This window comes from Canis lupus, chromosome 37, assembly GCF_011100685.1.
Source record: "Canis lupus familiaris isolate Mischka breed German Shepherd chromosome 37, alternate assembly UU_Cfam_GSD_1.0, whole genome shotgun sequence".
NCBI lineage: Eukaryota > Metazoa > Chordata > Mammalia > Carnivora > Canidae > Canis > Canis lupus.
Window position 1 is genome coordinate 25,508,279 of NC_049258.1, and position 17,352 is coordinate 25,525,630.

General features: G+C 48.9%; 1 protein-coding gene across 3 annotated transcripts in view; it reads right to left on the bottom strand.

Annotated features, from left to right (window-relative positions):
- Window positions 1-4,878: 4,878 nt before the first annotated feature.
- The window catches only part of NHEJ1 (non-homologous end joining factor 1), an 82,460-nt gene continuing 69,986 nt past the window's right edge, over window positions 4,879-17,352 (bottom strand). For all 3 annotated transcript variants that reach the window (XM_038585774.1, XM_038585777.1, XM_038585776.1), the window contains exons 6-8: window positions 6,517-6,634; window positions 5,826-5,944; window positions 4,879-5,399 (exon numbers count right to left, since the gene is read on the bottom strand). In XM_038585774.1, coding sequence (XP_038441702.1) covers window positions 5,325-5,399; window positions 5,826-5,944; window positions 6,517-6,634 — 312 coding nt within the window. In that variant the 3' untranslated portion in view covers window positions 4,879-5,324. The remainder of the gene's footprint in view (window positions 5,400-5,825; window positions 5,945-6,516; window positions 6,635-17,352) is intronic.

Sequence of the window (17,352 nt, forward strand, 5' to 3'; positions counted from 1 at the left end):
CCCTTGGCCCAGCAGGACAAGTAATCCTGGCACAATCTTCCCAGGTGAGTCAATGGCTGTGTGCTCCCCACACCCTGGAGTCCTTCCAGCGCCTCTTCCGGGTTCCCCTAAGCTGGCCCAGACTCTCAGGAACCCATGAGAGTTAGGTGCTGAGAGGCTAGCACTCATTCAAAGTGTCCAGGAGTGTAGAAAGCACAGCAGAACCTGCTGGGCTCCAGGAGAGAAAAACCAAGGGCAGGTAGGACTTAACAGCTTGCAAGAGCAAATGAGCCTTTCTGGAATGCTTTGGTGCCACCTAATGACTTCCTGCATGCCAGGGTAAAGAAATGAGACCCCGGAGTTGAGAGGAAGCCTAAGGGACTACCATAAAGCAAAGTCTCGGGAGATGGAAAAAGTATTCCTCCAAGGGCCTGGAACGAAAGACAGAGGCTAGACGGGCTTCCAGCTCGAGTAGTGAGGGATTCCCTAGGTCCCCTCTACATCGCGCACACACGCACCACACAAGCTAACTCATACTCTCCCTATCTGGATGTTTCCCCTCAGGGTGGGATCTTCTGACACCCTGTGCAACAAAATATGGGGAGGGGGGCGCATAGAACAATACGGGGCCCACGACAAGAATAACCGGTAGCAGCTTCCAGAAGGTCATGGCAGTTAGGGAAAACTCTCCCTCCAACGTGGGGCTCCCTTCCCTTCCGACGTTCCTCTCTGTGAGTGCCCAGCATAACCCACTGCAATTCTACGAGCCCACGCATGTACTGATATTCATAAGAGGAACTAGGAACCCAGGGCCTTAAGCTCTAAGGACGGGGTCTTCCTGTAGTTTTGAACAGTTTCTTCTTCTTCAGGAAAGCCAGAATATAGAAAATACTTCAGGTCAGAGCTTAGGAAAGTGTAAGTCCTGGGGGGTGCCTGGCCGGCTCAGTTGGTAGAGGGTAGAGCACGTCATTTTTCATCTTGTTGTGAGTTCGAGCCCCATGTTCGTCTTTAAAAAAAGAAAAGCATACATCCTGATCTTAATCAGAACCTAGTTAACATAAAGTCGCACCATTTGGTAGTTATAATACCACCATGGTGCTATTTTCTGAGTTAGGGTTAAAAACGGACTCTATTCTCAAAGAATATTTTACTCCTTGAGAGTATGAAAGGGTGACCACAAAAGACATGTAGGAAATATGTCTATAACACAGATTATATTAGTAGCACACATAGTGAGGGCATAGGCGTAACAGATAAAGAGCTTCTTCTTACATCATGAGGAAAGTTTGTTGTTGTTGTTTTAAGATTTTATTTATTTATTCATGAGAGACAGAGAGAGAGGGGCAGAGACATAAGCAGAGGGATAAGCAGGCTCCATGCAGGGAGCCCGATGCAGGACTCGATCCCAGGACCACGACCTGAGCTAAAGACAGACACTCAACCACTGAGGCCCAAGAAAGGGTTATTAAGAGGATTTTGGGTTTCCCCTAGACTCTTGGGAGCAATCTTCCTAGTTTTGTAAAAAAGGAGAGAATGAGAGGCAGAGTAATTGCGGAGAGAAGGAGATGCCTCTGGTGACATCAAAAGACTAGGTTGTGGCCTTTCCCATTCCCCCTCCTCCTGCCTTTACTGTTCAGAGACTGACACTTGAGACTCCCGCTCCTCACCAGCTGACCAGGGCGAGGGGAGGTGAGGGCTGCGAGGAGGGGAGGTTGCAGCAACTAGGAAGGCCAGAAGCGGGAGTTCGAAGGCACCACCAGACACAATTAAGAAGCAGTCGGGCTGAGGGTTCAAGACCCTTGACCAGCTCTCTTCCCCTGCCAAGTGCTCCCTGTAGGTGAAGTGCATCAGTCCCGGGGAGGCACCCGGCTGTGCCAGGGACAGATTCCCTCCTGGTCTCTCTCTTGGCTACCTCACCCTCCAGGATTTCCAGGGTGAGCTGCTCAGGGTTCCGTGGGAAGATGGAAAGCAGCAGCTCCTTTTCCCCTTCTCAAGAACTTTTCCAGCCTTTGGAGACGCTCCCTCCTTGACCCGGGAGCCTGGTGGGACTTGTCCAGGAGGCGGCTGGGGCGCTGCCCTCGAGGTGGGCCAGGAAAGCCCTTCCCCGCAGTGGGGCCTGACTGGAGGAGGTGCTGCTGGGCTGGAGCGCTAAGGGCCGAGGATTTCTCTTCCAGCAAAGAGCTTGCCTGTCCCGCCGGCGGTGGGGGCAGGGGAGCGGGCGGCGAGGCCAAGTAGGCCTTGCAGCCTAGGTGGCGCTATTTCCCTATTTTTTAGGTCCAGTTGCTGCAGGAACTTCCTCGAGGTCCCTAGTCCTGCTCCTGGTTTGCTGGCTTGCTCCGTGTAAACCACCTTATATTATTTTTTTTTCTAAAAATACTCCAAAGCAATTGAAAGAGTCCCTTCTCCCACCAGCCAGCCCTGGCCCCATCCCCGGCCCCGGGGAGCGGGCGGGTAGGCGGGGAGGTGGGCCACTGCTTTATTAAACACAGGGAAAACTAATATTTACGGAATAAAATTTATGGAGCAGCCACGAGAATTCGACCCTTTTATGTGCATGTGGGGTGGGGGTTGGGCCAGGCTGGGAGCCTGGGGGGTTGAGGGGGTGGCCAAGCCAGGGGGCAGGGCTGGAATACAGCCTGGCTACGCCAATCTGTGGAGGCCAGGATTTCCCGGGAGTTGCCCCAGGATCCTCAACCACCACCCCTAGCTCTGGGGGGGCAAGAGCTTCAGGGCAGGAATACCCACCCAAGACAGAGCCTCCGGGAGCAACGCTACTCTGAGGATGTGTTTAGGCCAATCCCCATGGAGGCAGCAACCTTTGAGGCAAAGGGGGCAGTGGCAGGGAGATGCCCTTACTTAACCTTTAAAAAGAAAAAGTCATGCATCCTTTTGAGGACATGAAAAAGTTATGCTCTTAGAGTTTTACTCGCAATTTTAGGGGCTTCACAAACCCCTGAGCCCCCTCTGACTAAAACTGCACATTCTTGGGGTGTCTGGATGGCTTAGGAGGTTGAGTGTCTGATTCTTGATCTCGGTTGTGAGTTCAAGCCCCACACTGGGCTCCACGGTTGGCGTGGAGCCTACTTTAAAAGAAAAACTAGGGAAAAAATATACATGCTCTTAAGATGGTAGTCTTAGCACAGAGGGATCATCCAGGGTGAAGCAGCCTGATTTCCCCTCAGATTGCTGGGCAAGTCCATGTGGCCTCATACTTTCATATGTCCAAATCTGGCTATCTAAATTATGCCAAAAAAGAAACTAAAGGACAAAGTGAGCCACCTGATGGATTGTTTTCATGTTGTCCCCAGATCACTTCAATGACAGTCCCGACTGGGGGGCATATCCTGGGGCGCTGTGGTCTGGAGGCAGCACTATCAGTGGTACCTGAGAATGAGCCCTGGTGGAGTTCTCAGGCTCCCCTGGCCAGTAAAAGCATGGGGGGTCCTGGAGCCCCCAAAGGCTCCTGCTGTGAAGAGCCAGTGGGAGCTAGAAGATCCCACTGACAGGAGCAGGGGCAGAGGAGAAGGATGGTTACATGGAAGATGGGGAAGAAGGCCTAACACCCTTCCCAGAAAATGTCAGTCATACATAAACAAATGCAGTTAATAACTCAGAAGTCTGGGTTCAAATGCTGGTGGTTACTTATTAGCTGTGTGACCTTTGATAAGTCACTTAACCACTTCGAGACTCTATTTCCAAGTGGGTTAACAGTATCTTCCTCATATGATGCTGTGAGGATTCAATGTCAGGCACTTATTAGAGCATGTGGTGTATATTAACTGCTCAGTAACCGTTAGCTGCTTATTATTAGTGATGTTCTTATTATAATCATTATTATTTTACTATTGCTTGGGTTGTCCTCTTCCCCATGACCTGAAAGAAGGACAGAAATACCCGTCCCAGACCACGAAGGCATGGGGAGAAGGAGGCTTGATCATTGTAAGTAAATAAGCCAGGAAAGGCCTCCGTGGGTTCTGCCCCGATTCCTTCCTCCACCTAACAGCTCTCAGCGAACATCTGAGCTCTACTTTTTTCTTGTCTCTCCAAAGTAATGTTTCAGATGGTCTTACCTATAGAGAAAACATAGCAGAAAAGTCCAAGGGACTTTGCCAATCCCGGTCTGCTAAATCTTGCCAGACAGGCCCATAGAGCTGGCTTTCTAAGATGCTGCCTATCTCCTACAAACTTTGCCTTTTTTTTTTTTTAAGATTTTTATTTATTCATGAGAGACACAGAGAGAGACAGAGACATAGGCAGAGGGAGAAGCAGGCTCCCTGTGGGGAACCCAATGCAGGACTCGATCCCAGGACCCCAGGATCACGCCCTGAGCCCAAGCCACACCCTTAACCACTGAGCCACCCAGGCGTCCATTCCCAAACTTCACCTTTTTTTTTTTCCCCCCTGTGAAGCACTATTCATTCTCTAGGCCAATTCTGAGAACTCTGTGGCCATTTCTGTTCCCTGCTGTCCTATCTTTTCAAATTCTCCTAGTTACCATGTTATTTGAAGTGACATGAAGGATGGGAGAATAAAATCCCTTTCTCTCCCACTCCAGTGGGAAACTACCTCAGCCCTTGTGCTCGGAGCTCTTTATAATTTCAATCCCATATTGTGGTTTAGTCTGTTGTCTATGCCTTGGAAACAGACAGAAAAACAAAAAAACACCCTACATGAAGTTGGGCAAAGGAGAATAGCAGCAATCTGTTCTGTGCTGTGTCCAGCACGGAGAGAGTTCTCGAGATCAAAGTTCCCAAATGGAGGCTTAGCACAGGCCACACGAGAAGCATGAGAAGAATCTGAAGGAGCAAATCGAGAGCCTAAACTTCATCTAGAGACAACAATGGGTGGGGCCCAGTAAAGTGAAAGAAGTTGGTTCTGTGTTCCACAGAATAAGCAATCTCAAAAGCAGAGGATTTTTTATTCCAGGCTTAAAAGAGAAGTGCGTCTCTGAGGAGCACCTGGGACTGGCAAGGGACTCTTGAGAAAGGTAGATGAGGCTTCCTGAGCATGTTGTGCATTTTGGCTGACTTGCCCTCTGTACCTAAAGTCCATGGGAGGATCCTGGGTCTGGAGAACCTCCAACAAAAGAGAGGAAGGTATGGGGTTCTCAGAAGCTGGCTTCCACTTGGATAGGGAAGGTCAATGCCCAATGGGTGGGAGCCAAGATTCCCTGGGTTAACAGGACCCATGCCTGTGCACATGAACTCCTGCTATTTCACCCTTGCAGCGGGGACTCTGACTATATAACACTGTCTCGGAGATACTGCTGCTATGGGAGCTCCTTTCAAGGTGCCACGAGGAAACCATTCTCCAAGTCCGTCCTCAGCAGTTGAGACAGTGACAGGTTAATTGAAGAGCCCCCTTAGCTTCTTCCTCTTCACCTTTGACAGCTGAGGCCTCTGCCTAGAGCTTGAAGTACCCTAGAAAGAAAAGGAACCCAAATTAATAGAGGTTTTGAACAGATCCACGTAAGTCAGGAGGGACCATCTTGCTCCTGTGGCTCTGGTTGGGATGAGTGGCTGAAACCGGTGTTTTGAAGTCTATGTCAGGCAACGAATGTGATAGAGGACTCTATGCCATGCGTACAGCCCTTCTCCCCTGAGGAACAACCTCACAGACCATCCCTGGAAGTGGGATAAGGCAGAGAAGGAGTCAAAGTCCTTCACTCAGTACAGGAATTGCAGAGAGGAAATACCAAGGTAAGACATGAAAGACCATGACTCCCCATCTATAAATGCATAATCTGATGGCCTGGTTACAAATATCCTCCAATATTGTTCAGGCAGCATCAACTAGGTGACAACTCCAAGGATCTCTGTCTCTGGGGCTACAGATACATGACTCACTGTGGACTCTTTCTCAGGCACTGGGAGGGATGGTGCCGAAGAGATCAGCTCTTTGGGCTGGTTCACAAGTTGGTTTTCAGCTCCTGGTGGGGAGGCACTGCTTGATGGCTGAAGGTCCTCTGAAATCAGAAAGACCAAGGGAAGACTGTGATAAATGCCTTCTTCTTACCAAGGAGGCATTAGCATTTACCAAGCATTCTGACTGAGGCCAGAGTTTAGTACTAATATATAAACAGACAGAAGTAGCCACAAATCTAACTTCCAGCTCATCCTCAGCAAGCCCTGTTTCTACTCTGAAGGTTCTCCAGGACCACTTTAACTACATAGGGTAAGAGTTTCTTTGATGTCAACAGACGTCTCCTACCAGGTCTCAGGTAGAGAGATGAATCTTTCTCCTGGTCCTCTCACTAATTCTCCTAAGCACCAAGACCAGTTCCAACAGAAGTTTCTGCAGTGAGGGAAATGTTTTGCATCTGTGCTGTCAGACTTGGTAGCCGCCGGCCACATGTGGCTACTGAGCATTTCAGACGTGGCTACAGCAAATGAGGACAGGTATTTTTCATTTTGTTTCATTTGTATTTAATTTAAATTTAGATAGTCGCAAGAGGCTAGAGCTACCATTTTGGATGGTGTACAACCCTACACCTTAACTCTACACCCAGGGAAACCAAATATCCCTGGAGCTACTTACCGGTGCCTAGATGCTCCTGTCTCACTTGGATCTCTTGTCTGGTGACTGCCATATACAGACTCTGTAAATTTGTGACAAAGGGTCTTCCGTTGCCTACACTGCATGCCTCTGGTAGTTTCTACGGAGAGAAGAGATGCAGTCACTGGTTATCCTGTATTGCCAGATAAAAGGAGTTTGATATCCCACTGGAAGGACTGGCATCAGCCCCAAAAGAATTTATATGGAGGGGGGTGCTTGGGTGGCTCAGCCAGTTAAGCATCTGCCTTCAGCTCAGGTCATGATCCTGGGGTCCCAGGATAGAGTCCTGCATTGGGCTCCCCACAGAGAGCCTGCTTCTCCCTCTGCCTATGTCTCTACCTCCCTCTCTGTGTCTCTCATGAATAAATAAATAAAAATAAAAAATAAAAGGGGAAGTTCCTGAGCAAGGTGATGATGGGAAGAAAGTTGAGAAATATTTCCATCATCACATTCTATTCACCTGTTTCCTTTGCTGTGAATGAACCACGGTTTTACAACCACAGGAAAATGCTTTGCCTAGTTCAGGTTTCGTACACTTGGCTTAACAGACTCAGAGTGATGGCAGAAGGCAGAGGAAAGTGCAGTAAAAATGAGTTGAAGGCATATGGTATCCAGGGGTCCTCAAACTGGCTGCGCTTTACGGTCTTGGAAAGGACCTAGAATTACTTCACCTGTGCACGCACATCATCATGGCTCCAAGCTAGCAGGTCTCCGAGGAGGCTAGCCAAGCTAGCAGGTCTCCGGGGAGGCCATGCCAGTAGCTCACAGGGCACCAACCCAAGAATCCTGGATCGACCTGCATCTCGCGTCAAGGGCACTTGCTCTGTGCTATAAAGGCATTCATTTCTGAAGACCCTCCGTGGGAGAAGGACGGAGGCGAGAAAGCAGGAGAAGCAGTGTGCTGCACCAGTCATGATTATCTCCCCCTGAGTATGATGGTGGCTGAAATACTTGCAGATTCCCAGGAAATGTAGCATCTATTTGTACTCCACCCTGACCTTCTGTAAGGACTGTATCAGGTTTGGACTTTCACTGGAAACCACAGATAATGAATCAGGAGACTTGAGTCAGAACGCAGTTGCTCCTGGCCAGCAATCACAGCAGAAATAAAAGAGCCCGGAGGAGCAAACTGGAAATGAAGGCAAACTCTCAGGCTGTCCGCCATTCCCTCCCATGCCCATGCTCCTCAGTGTCAGCTCCTCCAAGTCCTGTCCTCTTGCAGCTCCACCTACATCCCCTACAGCCTGAGAGCCCTGACAGTGGAAAGGCCAACAGCTGGTCTCCTTCCTTATCTCTCATGTCTCCAGGACCTCCCTTCAGATTGCTCAAGAAACGTGGCCTGCCTCTCGTAGGCTTCTCCACACGCAGCTTGGTAGGCACGGTGCTCTCTGTACAAATAGGTGAGGCAAAATCTCAGCAGTCCCAGGTCACCCCTTGCTGCCCTTTCCATGGAACCAAATAGACTCCTACGTTTTCTAGGGCGATCTTTAGCCAGCTCCTGTACTGAGTCTCAAAATGAAGGGGCAGAAATGAGAGGCCACGAAAGCCAGTGCCGTCCTGAGCCTAAGTCCAAAGACAGAACCTATATCCTGGGCCTTCCTCTGTCCTTCCCTGTCTCCGAGAGATCTGGTCCTGCAGTTGTTGTCAAAAGTTATCCCACCTGAGTACTCTCAGAAAAGTACTAGAAACAGAATATTGGGAGGTGCCTGGGTGGTTCAGTTGGCTAAGTGTCTGCCTTTGTCTTGGGTCATGATCTCAGGGTTCTGGGATCGAGTCCCTACATTGGGCTCCCTGCTCAGTGGGAAGCCTGCTTCTCCCTCTCCCTCTGCTCCTACCCCAGGCTCATGCTCTCTCTCTTTCTCTCTCAAATAAATAAATAAATAAATAAAATCTTTTTTAAAAAAGAAGGAAAGAACATTGGTACATTTGCTGCATATTTACTGTGTGCTAGACACTGTCCTAAGCATTTAAATGTATTAACCCATTTGGTCTTATTCCCTGTTTCCCTGGCACCTAGACTGTTGTAGGGGCTCTATAACTACCCGTGAATGAATGAACATGGTAGGCACTAGTATGATCCCATTTTACTGAGGTGGCTCCAACTAGATAGCAGCGGAGCAGGATCAGAATCCAGACAGGGTGGCCTCAGGGCTGACACATATAATGACTCCCCTATTCACCTTTCTACACGGCAGAGTTTTAGTCAAAAGGGCCAGACAGCCTTTCCCAGGGTCACATCCACCTGCGCCTACACTGCTGATGGCTCGCCTCAGTTGCCATCCAGCTCAGGACTAAGCCCTGGCAGGTGACAGCAAAGAAGTGAACAGAGAATCTGGAGGTTCTCCCTGAGAAGCTGGCCCCACCTGGAACCCTCAGGGGCTGAGGCCCTCCCTCAATCCCAGTCATTCCCATCATCACTGATTCCCTAGGCTGATCCTCACGAGATGCAAGGCAAAGGAAGCAGAAAGGCCCCTGGGCCTGGGAAGGAGGAACACTGGCTTCCTGTGCTGGGAGCTGGGGCAGGCGGCCGAGATCAAAGGCCGGTCAGGCCTAAGAAAAGCAAACAGCAGTGCCCCCTGCCATAAGTACGAAGGAGCCAGGAGCAAGGTGTACCAGCCGCAAAGCGGGTCACTGCCCAGAGCGGGGAGGGCAGAGGAGACAGGTCGGTCTACTGTGGAATGCGTTCATCTGATTAACCCAGAATCAATTCTACGCAGCAAAAAGCTATTGAGATCCTGCTGTGAGTTAGGCACTCCGGGAGAGATGCAGGCTTCCCTCTCTCCTCAGAACGGGACTGAGTTAGTTACAGGTTAAGTAAGACAGAGTCCCTGCCTCAAAGAGTTTAAGTTCAAGTGCGTGGAACAGGCAGATTTAGGGTTTTTTCCAAGCGTTGTGCTGTCACAGAGTTATAAAGAAGGGTAATAACCCAGAGAAGAAGAAAGGGAGGAATTCTGATAGTCCTGCAAAAAGCCTGGGGGGAAGTGGGGGGGACCAAGGGGAGGAGGTATCCGTCTAGCCTTGCAAAGTCCCACCGGGAATGTGGAGAAGTATTTGAAACACAAAGGTGTGAAAAGACGGGATATGTTGATGTACCTTGTGGGAAATAAAACCAGAAGGCTAAATTCATACCCTCCAGGTTGCTAAGGGCTTGGTTTTCTGAACTAAGGCCATGCCCCTGGGAGTTTCCTTTTGTTTCACCAAGTGGCTTTCTCTACTACACCTGAGCTTGCCAAGGTTTGCTGGGCTCCAAATGAATACTGAATCCAGGGTGAGGGGTCAGAAGCATCCTCTGGGTTTGCCTTTGTAGACTGCCTGCTACGTTTTGAACCTCTTCACTAACTGAACTGCTAGACTCTGACCCTCCAGGGGACACAGAGCTACACTGCTTTCCCATTTCCAATTCACTGGGACTTTGGCCCCTGCTGTCTGGCCATCTCAGGAACTCTAGGAAAATCAAAGCTACAGAAATCCCATAGGGCATTTTATTTCTCCTCCTTTTCCCTACTGCAGCCCACATCGGTTCCTAGCACCCAAACTCCCCTCTTTAGCGGAGATGTGTGTGTTACTCCCATCGCCGCTGGGAGGTCTCAGACTCACTTCCAGTGGTCCAGAAATCCAAGACTCCCTCCTGCTCTGTGACCCCAGCAGGATCTGCTGGAAAGATCCAATTGTCGCTTTCCATCAGGAATGAGTGGCTCAGTTGGTTAAGCATCTGCCTTCAGCTCAGGTCATGATCTCAGGGTCCTGAGATAGAGCCCTGAGTTGAGCTCCCTGCTCAGGGGAGCCTGCTTCTCCCTCTCCCTCTGCCCCTCCAGCCCCTGCTAGAGTTCTCTCAAATAAATAAATAAAATCTTGAAAAAAGAAAGAGAAAGAAAGAAAGAAGAAGAAAGAAGAAAGAAAGAAAGAAAGAAAGAAAGAAAGAAAGAAAGAAAGAAAGGAAGGAAGGAAGGAAGGAAGGAAGGAAGGAAGGAAGGAAGGAAGGAAGGAAGGAAGGAAGGAAGGAAGGAAGGAAGGAAGAAAGAAAGGTAGGTCAGATTTCCCACCCTACTCTCCATCCTTTCTTTCCCTGAGGCTGTTTCAGGAAAGAAACCTTTAGAATCTTGAGTAAGGAAAGGCTGGACCCTGACATACTGCTCACCCTACCAATGTGGGCCCATGGCCCAGGAGACAGGTGTAGGGGACAGAAGAGAGAGTGGAAGCACGCCAACCGGAACTCCCCAGCATCAGCCTTGAGCAGGTCTTCTGGGCTAGCACCAGCCCCAGAAGCCGGGTGCAGCTCTCAACCATCATAGTAGCACACCCTTCAGGGCAGGGCCCCCAACACACAAGTTCCTGAGGGAAGGAGTTCCTCTCTTCCCTCTTAACTCGCAACTTGGTAAACTATGCCAGTAGATCTCACAAACTCCCTGCCCTGGAGAGCTCAAGCCTCCCTTTAGGAAATCATGGACATTTTCATCACCAGCTCTGTTTAGAGTTAAGGGCACATTGGAAACTTCTTCTAACGTCTCACATTGCCAAAGGGTTACCAAGATAAATAGAGAAGAATAACAACAAAAAAATGGTTTAGGAATGAGGACTCTACTGGGAAAGACTCTACCAACAGAACTCCTCCCCAGTGCTCCTCTTCATCCTCAATCCATTCACCCAACAAATATTTACTAACCATCTACAGTGTTCAGGATGATTGAGATGCGAGGGATATAACAGATTGAACAAGAGATAAAAAAGAAAAAAAATCCCCTGCCCTCTTGAAGTCTACACTCTGGGGGGGGGGGGGCGGTCAACAACAAACACATAGCTAATTAAAACATACACAAACATGCTATCAGATGGTGACAGCACCACAGGGAAAAATACATCGGCACAGGCACTACAAGATAAGGACTGGAATGTGTTACAATTCTGAATAGAGGCCAAAGAAGGCCTCGCTGACAGGGTAATGTTCTTAAAAGACCCAAACAGAAGTGAGAGAATGATCCACGTGGCTATCTGGGTCAAGGGACCAGATTCCCAGTGTGCCTGGGTCCAGCCCTGGCTCACGCCTGTTGCTGTTTATTAATAGAGGTCTCTTTCTCTCCTATTAGGTCCCAGTTAGCACAATCAGTTAGATGGTCACCCAGTATCGGAGGATGAGCAAGGCAGGTTGGTGCATTCATGTCTGTGTATTTATTTGAAAACGCGAGTTAATGTAGCATGTTAGCTTGTTCCGTGAGATGGGAAGCCATTAGAGCTTCTAGGGGAGTGAAATGATCTGATTCACATTTTAAAAGCATCATTCTGAGTGTTGAAGGACAAGAGACCAAGTGGGCAGATTTGCTAGAAGTCTGCTAGGGTGACCAGGTGGAAGGTGGTGGGAGCCTGGGCCTGAGTGGCAGCAAGGGAGGTGGCGTGAAGTGACCAGATTCTGGGTATATCTGAAGGCATGGCCGGCAAGATTTGCTGATGGAGTGAGGTGTATCATTCAAGTGGAGTCAAGGATCACTCCACTCCAGGGCAGAAGGTAGATGTCACAGGGGGATGACCCAGAAACCTAAAATAAATCCCTAGACCAAAGAAAACCTGAAATGACCCCTAGGTCCATAGCACAGACCCAGCTTTAGTAGCAAAAGGGTGAGAGCAGGAGGAAAGATGAACCCAACGCCCAGGGGAAGTATCACGGTTTAAAAAGAGAAAGGCACAAGTGGCTTCTCACTCAAAGAGGAAGCAGCAAGATTATCCAGGGATTAGGAAAAAAATTCTTCGAAGAAAAAAGAGAAGTTGAAACAAGCTTTAAGGTCTGGCTTGAGAACCCAAAGACCCGGATTTGTACCTTAGGTCTACCTGCTAGTGGGAACACTTTGGGCAGTTATTACACTCGTCAAGGTTTGCTTCTTGAGAGAGAATGGAGGGATGGATAGATGGACGGGGCGGGCGGGGGGGCGGTGCTGAGACAAACAATATCTGTATCAGGGTTCATGAAAGGATTAAATGAGAGAGTAGAGTAAGTACCCAGAAATATCTGTCCCTTTCCTTTGTAAGGCAAACTGAGACTTTTCTTGCCTGGCCCCGGCCCAGTGCCAAGGAGGCTCAAGAAAAGCCTTAATGCTATAGTGCATACAAAAAAACCCAGGTCTGACCCAAATATTAACCCTTCCCTGCTGCAGCCCGAAACATATGCTCTTCCAACAATTCAGTGACTAGTCAACGCCCAGAGCAGGGACACACGGTCATGGGAACCCTAGCTGGTAACCGACCAATAGCTCCCTGTCCACCATTGACACACGGACCCCCCCCTGAGACTCTGGTAAGGACCAAGGCTGCCTGGCTTCCGTATCAGCAGGTACCAGCTTTGGATCCTTGCTTTGCCACTCAGTGGCTACAGTCCTTACCAGAAAAACGAGGCTGCCTACCAGTGCTTACTTTCGTGAGACGCTGGAAAGGGCCACACATGCAATAATGTAAAGGTCGCCTGCTCAGTATATATATGTCTCCTCATCTCCCCCAAACCTGCCCTGTTGCTTCTCAAAGATCTCCTTTGCTCTCCCAGAGTTCAAGACACCCCCCCTGCAGAGGTCAAGGTCTCAGGTCTCACACTCACTCCCCCTTATACTCTTTCTGGTGGGGTGGGTACCATAGTGGAGAGTGAAGCTAACCTCTCCACAAACAGCCTGCTCCCCCAAAAAATCTGCAGCAAAAGCATTCCACGTAGCCCAACTTGTCCAATGATGCTTCAGCCGGGAGCCCCTTCTCACCACCACTTCCTGGCCCGGAGTGTGCCTTGTGCAAGAGACTATGCCATTTCCATTCCCAAACCACACACACACTCAACAAAGGCTCTTTGGAAAGAAGAAAAACATGAGCTGCAGACACATCATGCACACTGTGAAGAGATAAATGTGTTTTGATGGGATTAATCTCAGCATTTCTTCAGAGTCTGAGAGAAAAAAATGTTACTAGGACAGAGGGAAGGGTGATGTCCGGGTGCCCCAGAGACCACCAGCTCCCTCTCCCTCCTCCTCACTTCAATTATTTCATAGCGGCTCGGCTCTCGAAGGAGCTCTTTCAGAGCTTCGGGCAAGATCCAGCCTCTGTCTTGGGCCTCACAGAACAGCCCTGAGTCTCTCAGCCCACTGATTGCAAATCTCGCTGATTTGGGAGAGCACACGGTACCCTAAGCGCCCAAGGCACGCTGCCCTTGAGATGGCACGCCAAGACCAGACAGCTGAGGCTGCTCCTGTGTTTGGTCTGCTTTAGCTTTGTTTGGGTCTGGGCCACGCCAGGCCTTACCCTGACCACTCTGGCGGCCGCCGTTGACCTGGCGGTGCGGCTAACCCGGCCCTGCTCTCCCTGCAGCCCCGAGCTCCCCCTGAGGCCCTGAGCCCCCACCCACTCAGCGCCCAGCTCTGCGTGGGAGAGGACACAGAAAGGCCTGAACGGAATCATGTGTTTGGGAGCTGCACATCCAGTCCAATCCACCTGGCCCCTCCTCACGTTAAAACAAGGTGGGGGAACGGCTGCATATATCCATTCATACATTCAGGCCTGCAGGTATGAGATCTCAAGTTGCTAAATCACTTTCTTTGTGGCCTGCCCTTCTTATGGGATCATTTCGCTGCCTTTCTCTCTCTCTCTCTCTCTTTCTCTCTTGGTGCTGGAAATGCAATGGAGATAAGATATGTGCAAGTTCAAAACAGTTTGAGATAAAGTCCAGTTCTACTTATGTTATTCAGATTTTTCTGTTTCCACTTTGAGGCCCAGCTAGCTCCCTGGGCTGTACAGTCAGAAGAGATGAGAGATGAGGGGCCGCCTGGGTGCCTCAGTCTGTTAAGTGTCTGCCTGCAGCTCAGGTCATGATCTCAAGGTCCTGGGATCGAGCCCCGCATGGGGCTCCCTGCTCAGTGGGGAATCTGCTTCTCCCTCTTCCTCTGCTGCTCCCCCCGCAAGTGCTGTCTCTCTCTCTCTCTCTGTTAAATAAAAATAAAATCTTTGAAAAAGAAGAAGAAGAAGAAGAGATAAGAGATGGGAAGGGAGACCATAAGAGAGATGTCCAAACACATGGCCTGAATAGTATCAGTAAGATTACCATTCTGGGATGCTTCTGGTGTACCAGGTATGAGGCTAAGCATTTTAATGCGTTATCTCAATTAATCTCCATAGTAACCCTGTCAATGAGGCACTAAAATCATTCTCATCTTATATATGAGAAAACAAAGGCTCAGAGAGGTTAAGTAACCCAGCCAAGGTCACAGCTAGAAACTGGTAGGATGCTGAAGTAGAAGACCCAGGAGGCCGAAGCCCAGAACCTACACTTGAACCACCATGCTATAATACCTCTTAGAGTTACCCAGGGAGATGGGCATTCCTCCCTTCTGCCCCCGCCTCCCACTTCCCCAGAAGGACGCTGGTCCTTGTTCTGAGGCCTAGTACTAGAAGCTAGCCCTCACCTGCTTCTTAAATCCCCAAATGGCCCAAGAGGCTGAGAGAGGAAAAGACAAAAGGCCCTCCAGAGAAGGAAAGCCTTACTCAAGCCTTAGGGTGTCCTCCAATGGTACTAGAAAATCAGCAAAAGGAGTCTCTTGGTACAGGGAGGCTCTAGACTCTAAATCTCCTTTTAAAATAAGTACAGCCCCTCAAAGTCATAGCAGGAAGGCCCCTCAGCTCTGCCCCCAAAAGAAAAATAATGGTAAAGGGAGTGGAAGTGGAAGTGGGGGCAGGGGCCGCTGTGCTCATAAGAGCCCTTTGTGGTGGCTGCCTCTGAAAGGGGGTTTTGCTAGACAAGGTGGAACTTCTCAAGGTGACAAGCAAATGGTACAGCCTAAGCTGTGACCCTTTGCTCACTCCATAGCCACCCCTCCCCTCTGCAGGGCTGAGCCTAAACTGTCCCCGAGGCCCCACCCAGCCCCAGCACAAACCGTGGCTTTCTAGTCTGGAGAGCGCCTAACAAGCAGCAAAGGGGCTGGGGGACCAGAGTGGTTTCCTGGGGGGGAGGAATCCTCGGAGCCCCTCAGAAACTGCAGCAGCAGCTCCCACTCCTGCTCCAAGAACAAGCAGCTCCTGTCCGCTCTGGCTCAGGGAGGGGCTCCGGCCAGCCCGTCTGGGAGACAACCAGTCTGAACGATGGTCAAGCACCCCTCCCGAGTCCAGCCACCTCATCATCCTCTTCCCAAATGGAGATGAAACCGTGTGGTAAAAATCAGGAAGAAAAAAACGTATTAGGTTTAATAACAACAAAAATCACAGCTATGAGGCAGGCACCTGGCTCTGAAGGCTCTGGATCCCTGTCCCGGGCCACAAGCACTGTTCAGGAGTACAGATTTCTTTTCTTTTCTTTTCTTTTTTTCCCGTTTGAGGGGAGAAGCAAGGACAGTCAGTTGGGTCTAGAGGGCACAGAGGTGATTTAGAGGATCTGCTAGTATTCTCTGTAGGACCTCTACCACTAAAGGGATTCTCTTTCACTCCAGATTACACGCTTGACAGCTGGGAACACAGCCCATGGTGGCTGTCATCTCACGGGGCTCCCTGCCCTCCCCGCTCTCCCGCCTGTTGCCTGCTCCCTGTAGGGTGACACAGTGTCCTGTCCACCCTACGAAATTTTACTCTGTAGGGTGATGCATTGCCTCCCCATACACACACACACACACACACACACACACACACATGATAAGGGCCTGACCTTCATGACCTTAGGTAGGTAAGAGTTGAATAGGACACAAATCACAAAAGACTGATAAATTGGATTACACCAGAATTAGGAACTTCTGCTCATCAACAGAACACCACTAAGAGCAAAAACAGCTGTAGAATGGGAGAAAGTACCCATAATACACATAACCAACAAAGGACTCATTTCCAGAATAGAAGAATATGTGAAAAAACTCTTAAAAATCAATATGAAAAAGACAAAATCATCCAAGAGAAAATTGACAAAAGGCTTGGTCAAATCTAAATGACCAATAATTACATGAAAAAGTATAGGACCTCAGTTTTTAGGGAAGTTAAAACCACAACAGGGCACTGCTACATATTTACTATAATGGCCAAAAGGGAAGGGGCAGGTGATACAAGTGTTGTGTGGTACAAGGAGAACTCTAAGATGCTACTTGTGTGAGTACAAACTGATATAGTCTCTTTGGAAGACTGTTTGGCAGGATCTATTAAATCCAGTGTATAACTATGAAGCAACCCTTCCAGTTCTATGTATATATCCAATGCAAATGGATAAATGAATTGTGGTATGATCTTACAATGAAAGATTATCCAGAAATGAAAATTAACAAAGCACTGCTCACCACAACATGGATAAACCTTGAGAACATTTTGTTGAGTGAAAGAAGTCAGACACACAAAGGGGTATATACCGTATCATACCATTTACATGAAGTTCAAAACCGGCAAACATAATCTATCATATTAGAAATCAGGATAGTGGTTATCCTGTGGAGGGGGTGTGTACTGAGCACTGGAAACTTTCTAGTTCTTGATTGGGTACTGATTATATGGCCATGTGCACTTTGTAATAATTCTTCAAGCTATACGCTTATGACATGGGCACTTTTCTATATACATCTTACACTTCAATTTAAAACATTTATTAATAAAAGATAACCCACCATGAAAAGCAATTTGGCAGTTCCTCAAAAAGCTAAATGTAAAGTTACTATATGACCTAGCAATTGCACTGCTAGGTCTCTACCAAAGACAACTGAAAACATATGTTCATACAAAAACTTATGCACGAATGTTCACAGCAGCATTATTCATAATAACCCCAAAGTGGAAACAACGCAAGTGTTCGTCAACTGATGAATGGATAAACAAAATGTGTTATACCCAAAATGA